Source organism: Alosa pseudoharengus, unplaced genomic scaffold, assembly GCF_046254945.1.
Source record: "Alosa pseudoharengus isolate Yale_2024_CS ecotype anadromous, Long Island Sound unplaced genomic scaffold, YU_APseudo_1.1 YU_APseudo_1.1_scf_1, whole genome shotgun sequence".
In the NCBI taxonomy this organism is placed as follows: domain Eukaryota; kingdom Metazoa; phylum Chordata; class Actinopteri; order Clupeiformes; family Clupeidae; genus Alosa; species Alosa pseudoharengus.
Genome location: NW_027468564.1, coordinates 40,852,040 through 40,864,226, shown reverse-complemented (window position 1 = coordinate 40,864,226; position 12,187 = coordinate 40,852,040). Strand labels below are relative to the sequence as shown.

Sequence of the window (12,187 nt, the reverse complement as noted above, 5' to 3'; positions counted from 1 at the left end):
CGGTACAGTAGTTGGCTTTGCTGACATCCAATCAGAATACCCCGGACCCATTTCCATCCGCGCCCAATCTTGGGCCTTGTGTGGCGAACACCAGAGGGATCTCTAGCAACTGGAGGTTCCCACGGCAATCAGCTACCCCACGTTGATTCAGCCCCACACTAGGATTCCACACAGCTGGGGACGTTCTTTTGCCCCTTTCATAGAGAACTTGAAACAGCTATGCAACAGCAACTATGAAACAGTCCTTTGCTTTCCCACTTGCATCCTTGGACTTTTATCATCCATGCATTTACAAGCAATACAGCCACTACTAGACAGAGACAGTTGTATCGCCCCAAACATGCATTCACATAGTGTAAAATGTAATTAAAATATTCCAGGGCAATACAGATCACTTTCCAGGGTAATTGATCACGCCAGGTTTTTAAAAACCAATAGCAAGTTGATCTCCCACACACACACACACACACCACAGGATAACAATCGCCTGCTGAGTGAGTGGTGAGAGACTTACGTTCATGTCGCAGAAGGAGCCCAGGATATTGCTTTCTTGAGCTGAAATGTCCTGCATAGAGAGGAGAGAAGAGTGATGACAGGTGTCAATCATAAGGGATCACGTGACATGACTGGAGCTGAGCTGAAGCAGCAGGACTTATTGTATTGGTGTGCAGGGGGGCGCAGCAGTTTATGCTCTAAGATCTCTACGATTTGGCATTGGGAAGCAGAAGGCACTGTGGGTAAAAGTTTTGTTGTCATGATAAGATATCATCATCATTATAATACTGTTATAACGGACTCTTGTTAGTAATTCGTTCAACAATAACCCTCTATGTGCGTTGTGGTTACAAACGTTCATCATGAAATGGAAGTTTTGTTGTCACAATAAGATAATATCATCATTGTAATACTGTTACAACACATTACATTTATATAGCGCTTTTCTCGTCACTCAAAGCGCTGCACAGCTAAGGGGGAACCTCACTTGAAGTACTTTGTTCCACGATAACCCTCTGTGTGTGTGGAGGTTACAAACATTTATCATGAAACGCATTATGGGGCTCCACTTTAACCGCCATAGTATTCAAAACTTGTATTTTAAATCATCTCATGGTACAATTATTCATCATGAGGAGTATCTGAAGTGTTGACTCTAACATCTCACTCTCACATCTCGTGAATGAATGCATTCCAGGCGTTGCCTCCATCTCCAACATACCTCTATAGTGGGGTGTGTGTTGTGTTTGTAGGCGGTTCCAACATACCTCTATAGTGGGGTGTGTGTTGTGTTTGTAGGCGGTGTAGAGGGGGAACTGGATCTGAAATATCTTGGCGACACACAGCAGCAGCTTCTCCCGGTCCTCCGTGGTCCAGGATCCAAAGGGGTCCTGGTTCTCCGCACCGCCGCTCCCCACCGACCCCTCGCCGAGCCTGGGGTTCTCCGACCTCCCCTGCGGTTCCTGGTTCTGGTTCTTTCCGAGCGGTTCCGATCCGCCGCCGCCGCCGTCCTCCTCCGCCGAGTCCCTCTCCACGTTCAGCGGCTCGTCCTCGATGGGCGAGGCCTGGGGGCGGGGCTGGTTACAAGCCCCACCTCCCCAGTCTGACCCCGCCCCGTCTCCGCCGGGGTTACCGCCGGTGATGTTGCTGCTGCCGTCTTCTCTGACGCCGCTGCCAGTGCAGAGGCGGTCCCGTAGGCTGGTCACCTGGGCGATGACCAGGTTGATGAGGGCGTAGACCAGCTGGTTGAACACCTCCAGGTGTTTGTACTCCTTGAAGCAGCACAGACATTGCCTGAGCAGATTGGGAAGGAGGGAAGTAAAGAAAGAGAGCCAATCAGACAAAGAGGCAGTTAACACGGACACGTTTAACGAGCTTTGACTAAAAAGTAGCAATCGGACTGGCACTGGCAGAGGCGTGCTAGTAGGGCAGGGAATCACAGAGTACAAATCAATATGGTCTCAATACTTTGCCCCACGATAAAATGAATATCACGATTCAGCAGTACATTGCAAAAGATTAATCTACGATACATCAAGACATCAAGATGTCTGTGTAAATATAGAAGAAAACAGGAAAAAAGCTGAATATGTTAAATAACTGCATTGCACAATGGATTTGAAACAAATCCAAAAAAATGTGCCTATATTTTTTTCTTTTTAAAAAAAAATCCAGTGTTTCTAGACTCATTTCAGTGTTTATGAACAAATTTAATATTTTTGTAAAAATAATGATATATGGTGGCAGCGTATCAATAATGTATTGCGAAAAGAGGTTATACTGCAGCATATTGCCGCATCAATATTTTGTCCCACCCCTACTTGCTAGAATGAGAACGTACGTAGCATCCTAAATATTGTTAACTGCTCATAAAAACATGCTTCAAAAGATGGAACATTTTTGCATAACGCCTCCAGAGAAATCCCATCAGGTATCTAATCAAACACAAACAACTTGATATTTAAACTTAAAGCTAAATCGACATAAATTGAAGGTATACTGACAACACTAGTTTGTTTTCTGGTGTTACAGACACTTCTCTTCAAAGATGAAGAGAACATAAGAGAGAGAGAGAACATGAAAGAGAGAGAGAAAGAGAGAGAGAAAGAACAAAGAATACATTTAGATCCAGGTCTGTGTTCTTGCTTGACTGCATTTTAGATTCACACTAGAACAACAGGCAGAGGTCAAGGGCTGTTCCAAGAGGTCAACCTTTTTTTGCAGCTTTATTGAAAAAAGAAAGAAAGAAAGGGGGAAAAAATCATTCCACAGGTTGCACCATGGCAACGCAGGGTCCCATGGCAACAAAGAGAGGGAGCTGCTGCCATCTCTCTCAGCCAATGAGCTGCAGGCTGGTTTGTTTGATGCCAGCAACTCGCAGTAGACAGAGCTAGTGGCAGGTTTAATGTTACACTCACACATTTGGATTAATGAAGGACAGAGGGTGTCTTACTAGAATAGACGAGAAAGGTGCCACAATGTGCTTCAGGGATTATAGCCTATCCCATCAATAACTAAAACAGAGGTCCATCAGTTCAAACATTAAGTTAAACACTGGAATAGCTTTGGAGATATAAAGAAAAAAAGTCTTTTGTTTTTTTTTGACACTTTTTTCTTTAAACTTGTTCATGGTACACGATACAAACATGTACCATTTAGTATGCCTCCAGTAGAATTTGAGTTGCCAACACCCAAACGGCTAATCCGTCTCTCTCGTATCCCAAGCTACAATACACTAATTTGACTTTTACTTTAACAGTCATTTCCACAAAAATAAGCATCACAAACTATGTGTTTGGGAACATTAACTCATTTCATTATGGTATTCACTATGTAATGAATAAGTGGATATTGCAAAAGATCAACAGTGGAACAGAATTTAGATGCTCCATGACAACAAATGAACATTAGAACAAATCACATTAGCACATAATTGGCATTTATCAATGAATTAAGTAAGTCAGTGCCTCTGTCTCACAGCACTGCATTAGCCATTGCAGTGATCACACAACTTTCTATTAAAATTCATCTAAATTTTAATGTTAAATTGGACAAAAGTATTTGAGCAAATCACTTAATTACTGAATACATGTGTTGCAATCAGACCCATTGCCAGAGATGTATAAAATCAAGCATTTAGTCATGCAGTCTGCATTCACACACATTTGTGAAAGAATGGGTCATTCTGAAGACCTCCGGGAATTCAAGCACGGTACCGTCATAGGGTACACAAAGCAAGGTCCATAAAGAGTTTGGTGTGGAAGGGTTTCACTAAGCAGGCACAGAACCCTGACAACAACCCCATCAAACTCCTTTGGGATGGACTAACAGAGAGTGCATCCAGCATCAGTGCCTGACCTCACAAATACTCTTCTGGATAAATGAGTAAAAACAATTCCAGTAGTGCTGGGCGGTATGACCAAAAATGTATATCACAGTATTTTTCAAAATTCTTACGGTTTCACGGTATATGACGGTATTCATCAGATGTTCACAGCATTTTCTACAAGTTGGGAGAGTAATTGCTGCAGTACATTGAGTAAGGATGGACTATTTTACTGTCATGATGTAGAATAACTTCACACTGACTAGTGGTAATGCAGTTTTGCATGGCCCCAGAAAATGATGCTGTTTACAAAGAGCCACTCATGATTCTAATGAAGAATCTAATCAGAATGCAAAGACAATTGCAGTCAAAATACAGATCTTTTACTGTGCAAATTTCACAAACATCTTGTATAAAACCAATACAAAAAGTAGTGCAACTTGCAATAATTATACTTTTTTGAAAATTATACAATTTAAAATAAAACCTCTCTGCTAATATGCTTACTCTTTCAAATAGGCCTATCAGAAACAGGCCTTATTGTTATTGAGTGGTTTACATGACGTTAGTGGTAGGCTAACGTTAACTTCATGTGGATGTCTTGTTAGCCTGCCATGAGCTTCGGTTCGGTTCGCTAGGCAAAACATTAACAAAAAAGTTTGTTTTGGTTCACTGATGAAAGTCAGGATCATTTCTAACTAGCCAGGTAGTATTGCTCAGTGCATGTCTACAACATGCTTTACTTGCTACCTGGATAATTTCAGCGAATATTCTTAAGCTGAGATGAATGATAAGAACATTAAACTTCACTGTGTTCGGTGGGTTGCTAACTAACGACATCACCTACTAGCCAGCTAGTTACAGCTGTTATCTCAATAGAATTTTCGTGACGGTAAATCCTTTTCAATGCAGTATCCCTTAACGTTTTTCCTTAACTAAAGAAACAATTTAAGGTATTCTGTGCAACACCCTTAAATATACCCCCTACCTAAGGAGAAATTAAGCCTTAAGAGTCATACTTCAGGGGAAAAACTTCAGGTGTTTAGTGTTTACCCTCACTATGCTTCGCATTGGCACCATGCATGCGTGTGAAGAAAGTCCTGTCTGAAACACTGTCGCGCAGCGCAGCGTTCCAAACGTTGTGTAATCAAATACACCGGTATGGCGGTATATTAAAAATTCATATCATAACGAAAATATACACCAGTATACGGTGTGAACCGGTATACCGTCCAGCACTAAATTCCAGTCACACTTCAAAATCTTGTGGAAAGCCTTCATAGAACAGCAGAAGCTGTTTTAGCTATCCTATGCCTGTAGATGTAGAATGGGTTGTCATAAAAGTTCCTCTAGGTATAATGTAAAGCTTGGTGTCCCTACAATACACGTCCATATAGTGCATCTAACAGACTAGGCCACACCAAATCAAGCACCATTACCAAGAAGTGAAAGGAATGAGAACGTTTGAGACCAAGAAGTGATGTCTCGGTGACCCGGAAGTGAACTGTGGGTGCACTGACCTCTGTGTCCATGAGCTTATGTAGTTGAAGACTCTTAAGGCATGCTCCTTCTTCAGCTGTAGGCCATCAGTGCTATCTGCATCCGAGACTGGGAGAGGAGAGACAAACAAGACATTAGCATTTGTAGTTCTTTATTTTCAGTTAACCTTTTATTTAACCAGGAAGTCCCTAAAAAGTACCATCTCCCTGTCGAGGAAGATTAGGCCAGGCGGAGACACTGCTACAAAAAAAACTACAAATTGTCACAGATACGTAGCACTAGCATGTCTCCAAATGTAAACATTACATTATATTACATTAGGCGGACACATTTTTAACCAAACATACATAAACCTGAAACACACAGATGCTGCCACAATATGCAGGGCTCTACACTAACATTTTTTTCAAGGAGCACTTGTGCGCCCAAGTTAAAAAAATTAGGAGCACAGACAAAAATTTGGGCGCACAGTGAGTTCTGTACTTAACTTACACATAATCTAACATTACACTGCAGCTAACAGTTAAACATGCCAGTGCGCCAATTGCGAATATTAAGAATGACTGACAACATTTAGGCTACAGGAAACAGGATTTTAAAGATCAGTGCCTACTTTATTTTCAGTCTGTTCTATTTTCAACTGGGCTTAAAGGCATGTTAGGTTACCTTTCCTTCTCTCACTGTATTCTCAGAATCTCATCCTGTTCCTCCTATATCCAATGAATTCGGTGGATAGAAGAACTAATTTCTTCAATCTTTGCATCTTGGCTGGCTAGTCTGACTTTCCGCTATTTCTGCGCACTCTTGGATTTGATAGAAGCGACTACTAGCGAGTCACAACGCGAAACTGCTAACGTTGATGGGAGGTGTAGTTTTTATGCTGCATTCGCGACGTGATTCTATGGTCTGCACCAGTATGTTTCTCAATGTTGCGGTGTATTTTGTTGACATGGTTAGAAGTAATTCGCACCAGTGCGCCTAAATATTTTTTTGCACTCGTACGGCATCATTTTTACTCGCATGTGAGAGTGAAATGGGCGCACTGTAGAGCCCTGATATGACACAAATACTTTCAGACTCTGCGGTCCAGTCACCCTCTCCAGGAAATGCAGGATGTTTGTAAATTTCACCACATTCTTACAGACAAAAACAAACGCCTGAATCAGGCTGGGTAAGTGAGGGACTAGATTTAAAACCAAACAGACTAAATGATGAGAACAAAACTGCATAATAAAACCAAGGAGACATATTTTCTCCCAATTCTGCTTTGTACCAGAGAAGGGTGTGTGTGTGTGCATTGTGGACATCTTTTACAGTCACACACACACACAAACAAATTGATGTTGACAAATACCGCGCGCGCGCACGCACGCACGCACGCACGCACGCACACACACACACACACCTGCTTGAGGATAGCCATTGGCAGACAAGCTGATTCTTGCTGCTTGTTAAACAAGACAAAAAGAAAAATGATGAAAATGATGACTGAATAAATATGACAACCGTCAATCATACAGCAACACAACAACTTTTGACACCCTCCAGCATTTTAACTCCGTCGCACAAACAAGGATTTAGAACAACAACGTCAACAACAAAAACACATCCCACCCCACCTCTCACCACTTAATTACAACGTAGGCCTCACTGTGTGCTACCCCTCTAATCATTGTGACAAATGGAACAGGAATGTAGGTCTATTGCGCCATCTTTTAAAGGTGTTATCACCCATCTCAAAGCAAGAATTAAAAAAAAAGAAAAAGAAAAGGAAAAAAATTAAAAAAATCACTGAGGAGGCAGGAAGAGATTCACACTCATTGCATCTGTGTAGCATGTGCTGCTGCTGGTTTTGCCAGGGGGTGCCAGGGTGGGGGGGGGGGGGGGGAGGCTGGTGAAATGCTTGTGAAACACCCCGAAATGCAAAAAGCAGCTGGAAGTGTGTTCCTGTTTAAGTCAGCTGCTCAGTAACAAAGTGAGAGCAAAGTGCCAACAATGCTAATTATGCCAGTCGATTCACAGGGGAAAGCACATGCTAACTACTAGCCCAACTAATGTATTCAGTAGCCTTAGCATACCTAGCATACCTACTTAGCATACATAAGGAGGACAATGGGAATGGGGGTCAAGAGATGACATCAAACAAACCATGAAGTTCATGACTGGACTTATGCTAATGTTCTTAAAAGCACATAGTACTAATATACTAGCAGTTATAAGTATATAAAAAAACTGATATATGATAAGTTCACATTCATATGTGACAATTTGCCAAAAGTCTACAGTTTTCTCTGTCTGTATATCCGTAAGGGGAGATATAAAATGTCCAACTCCCTCCACCTGCTCAGCTACACAGGAGTATGTTGTGATATATAATTACAGGTGAAATGAAGCACTGAAGTTTTTTATATGCTCGGGAGAACAACAACAACAAGGATCGACACATCTGAGGAAAACCCCTCCTCTCCCCAGACACCAATGCTGTCAAACCAAGAACTCAACAACAAGTCTTTTTATTGCGCCGAGTGGTGCATTGCCGACCTTAAAATGGCTCCATATACAAAGACAACTCTACTAGAAGATTCTATGAAGAACCTCAGTCTCTCACACACCACAGCGTCAGTCCTTGTTTCTCTCTCAAAATGTTTTTCTCCCAACCTGCAAACACATTTTTTTTTTTTTTCAAAGCCAGCTAGGCGTGTCACTGTGGTGAGCGAGGGATGGCTCTAGTAGTTGTCAAGGTCCACAGAATTCTGTGAAGTCATAATCGTTGCTAACGTTACGGGGGAATCCAGACAGGGTCCGCTGAGAGCCAGCGAAACTTGCACTCTACTACGCCCAGAGACGATCAGAAGGCTCTGAGTGTGCCGTGATTTTCCCCTGAGACTGCGTACAGTAGACTCTCTCGGGAATTTGTGAATAAAGCCTGCGAGTGAGGCTGGTACAGGAAGCCATGTGTCCCGGTATGGCTGTAAGCAGATACCCTCTGTGTGCCTACCCCTACACACAAAAGAGACACACACACACACACACACACACACACAATGACTCTTCGTTTACACACACACACATATTCACTCTATCACTCGCACGGAGTCCTCACTCGCTCTCTATCAAAGCTCAATCTTGCCACTCTCAAACACACACACACAGGCCTCTTTATTCACACACGTTTCAGCTCAGTTGGGCATTTGTGGCTGACAGCTGAGGCCTCAAAAGAAGCTCAAGTGCCCAAGTAAAGGTTATCAGCTGTGTGAATGTGTTTGTGTGTGTGTGTGTGTGTGTGTGTTAGGGGTGGGCGATATATATCGTCTGCGATAATATTGTGATTGTTGTTTTAACGATGTGCAAATTGACATTATCGAGTATTTAAATTACTTATGGGGAAAAACCACTCGAAATCACACATTGAAGACTCATACATTCACAGGAGGTGTATGCGGGAGAAGCCCCTGGCTGCAGCAGAGCAAGTGTCACGTGATCACTAGTGGGTCACAACGTTGTCACACGCACGCCTAATGTTTATTTTGTGCAGCGAGAGTAGCCTACTTGGGATTTTATGCGGCTACTTCTGTTCAAGTAGCATTGATGAGACAGTCACATTTTTTCCTACACGGTATTATATGGAGAGAAAACATTAGCCTTTGAGTATTTTAATAGTCAGTTGTAAACAAAGAACTATTCTCATGTTACTCTTTTGTAAATGGACTTAAGTTTGCTTTAAATATCTACATTTACTGATTATGCTAACCGTTAGCATCTCAATGGTATTTCTAAGCTAACGCATTAGTTTCTATTCTGTAACTTGGAATGCTAGCCTACATGATTGCTCTTAAACAAAACATCGAAGGAAATAACTGAGATGTACTCTGTTGGTCTGCTTAGTTTTACAGTGAATCCTATGTAAAGGTTTGAAAGGAACTTCAGCTTCAGAAACTGTTAGGCCTATTCATCTTCTCTAATGTAGCTGGCTAGACCATGTCATTGCCACACACACAAGTGGGGGCAGAATTGGAAATGTGACAGAGTGACAATGCATTGGTTGATTTGGTTAAAAAGTCACAGGTTAGGTTATTGGTTATTATTGTAATGATGCTATTCATAAATAATGAGCTGTAAAGTAACTCAGACATTAACAAAAACATTTTTTTAAAGGATATCGACTAATTATCGTTATCGTCAAAATCACAAAAAATAGAGATATTATTTTTTGTCCATATCGCCCACCCCTAGTGTGTGTGTTTTCATGCTCCAGAGTACTCCCCATCCCAGTGTACTGATTTACACTGATCAGTCAGAAACTCCCTGACTTCCACAGACAAGCAGGCAGCGCAGGGAGTAATCTGACGATGTCTGCTTCATGCATAATTAAAGCTATTTATTTTTGAAACAAAACGGCTGACTCAAAGCAGTTGTGTGTGTGTGTGCGCGTGTGCGTGCGTGTGTGAAGAGGGTGGAATGAGTGTCAAAAATGGCTTTTCTTTCTTTCGCCAGGGCAACAGAAAGAAAATTGCTGTATTAAAATCTCAAGGTCCAAAGTTCAGCTTGAGCAGCTGGCCAATCCGGACCTTGTTTTGTCTTACAAAAAAAAGAAGAAAAAAAAATTTTCTTTTTTATTCCTCCTTTCTTATTTTCCTTTCCTCCCCTCCTCTTTTGGATCCAAGACCGCAGCTCAAACACACACAAAGTCCTGCCTATTGTAGGACACCCCTCAACCATTGTGTTCAGGCTGAACCAAAAACAAACTCTCTGAGGCGGATAAGAGGAGCGGGATATCGCAAAGCAAGCCCATTGTTTCCACACCCAAGCCTCAGTAATGCCATCTCAAACACAAAAGTGTCAAAATAAACTTGAGAACTTTTTAGAAATTTTTTATTTTCATAAATTCACTTCCATAAGAATTTATCGGGAATATCTACATTCTAGGCTAGTCTATATGACAGTGGTGGGCTATTGATTTGCATGCATGGTCTCTGAAGCCTCTGGCTCACGCTCGCTCGCTCGCTCGCTCACTCACTCTCTCTCTCTCTCACACACACACACACACACACAAACACAGAGAGTAACTTTTCAGTGTGAAAGTAGACTTTGAGAGGGGTTAGGACATCATTCTTAAGCATCTACACAGAGGACCCTAAATATATGGGTGAGATAACACACACACAATCCATCTCGGATCCTAGGTCAAAGGTCAAATGAGGAAGAAACACCTGGGACTGCCACTCCAAACAGGGCCCCCTCTGACAACAGTCCACACACTCATAAGCAGGGACACAGCTACCCATTTGTTGAGGGCTATGCAACAACAATATTGCCATACCCTTATGGGCATGCGACGGTAGTGACATTTTATTTGTTTCTAGACCCAATTCGAGGCTTAAAATTCACATTTTGCAGCTTTTTGCTTTAACTTATCACACAAAACTCTACAAAACGATGAAAATCTATGACAATATGATATTTGACAACCACTGACTTTATTCCGTTTTACAGGCATTTCGACCGATTTAGCTCGTCGTTGTGCTAGAGAAGGCAATATTAACTTTCTGTGTCTTCCTGGCATGTCTGCGGAGGGTGATCGGCTACTGTCAGTTGTTCCAACACAGCAATAGTTAGCTACCAAGCTAACAGGGGAAAAAACAGGTCACCTATCCTTAAGCTCACTAGCATGGTTAGTGACCAACCTCGCTACTAAACTAACGTTACAAACAGCGACATCGTACATTATTTGACAAATAGGACATACATTGAGAAAACCGAATAGATGTATTTGTTGTAAGTTAGCCTACTCAACACTTACACAAAGCTTTAACGTGATGATCGTGAATATCTTAAATGCATAAACAACAAGACGACAAGCATCTGATCTTGGCACTCGCATAACGTTACCGTACTCACACAAAACAAAGAAGCGTTTTGATAAGACAAAAGCAAAACAATGGCAAATCAGATCAATACATCGAGACGCTAACAGAATGCATAGGGATAAAAAAAAAACATGGCCTCGTTTTCTTCAAAGTATTAGCTGTCCATATCTGACAATCTGGCGGTGAAGGATAATGCACTGGACAATGTTCAATGATCCACACTGCATTTGTAATCAAACTAGAAAACGTAAATTAAGCACAGGTACTTGAGAGAGATAGTATGACACAAAATGTCTACGTGCATTAGTGTTTAACAATTGACAGCAAGGTTAGCGTGAGTGCAACTGGACAGCTTGAAACCATCTCTCCAGCTAAAGTAACACGTCCAACATTTATTGCTAACGTTACTTCAGCGAGACAGCTAACTCAGCTATGGTGGTTAGAGAGTACCTAACGTGAGCGCATACTAAATCAACCATTGGGCAACATCCATTCAACGACCCGGGTTACATTTAGGATATCAAATAGCATCGAATAAAATTTTGATTGTCGACTTGCGACAGCTACCTCGTGGACAGTATTAACAGGTGTAGCCAGCTAGCCACCTAGCCAAAGTTATTAGCAAGTAACATAACCTAGCTACGTTAGCTCCATATTAATATTGACTTAATAGCTAACGTTCTATGTTAAACTATAAAAAGCAGAATCACAAGATGTGAATGTGTAACACTGACAAGGAAGACAATATCGATTGATTACAACAGATAGTATGTATAACTATCTGTGAATCACCCAGCTAGCTGTCGATAGCCATTTTAACTTCGGGAGAATTTTGCAAAACACAATGTCAAAACTCTAACCACTGATGTCCAAACTTCATAGCCTTGCCACAATGTTAGCTATTGCACGAATTGAGCATAGTGTCAAACAAGGTCCAAACAATTCAACTAGCTTGCAAAAGCATCTAGTTACCAAGGTCTGCCACTCAACCTCAGTCTGG

General features: G+C 41.7%; 1 protein-coding gene across 1 annotated transcript in view; it reads right to left on the bottom strand.

Annotated features, from left to right (window-relative positions):
• Positions 1-12,187, bottom strand: part of usp34 (ubiquitin specific peptidase 34) — a gene marked incomplete at its 3' end in the record, with an annotated part of 66,114 nt that overhangs the window by 53,084 nt on the left and 843 nt on the right. The window contains 3 exon segments of the mRNA XM_076289597.1: positions 515-565; positions 1,263-1,788; positions 5,341-5,428. Of these exon segments, the coding sequence (XP_076145712.1) occupies positions 515-565; positions 1,263-1,788; positions 5,341-5,428 (665 nt within the window).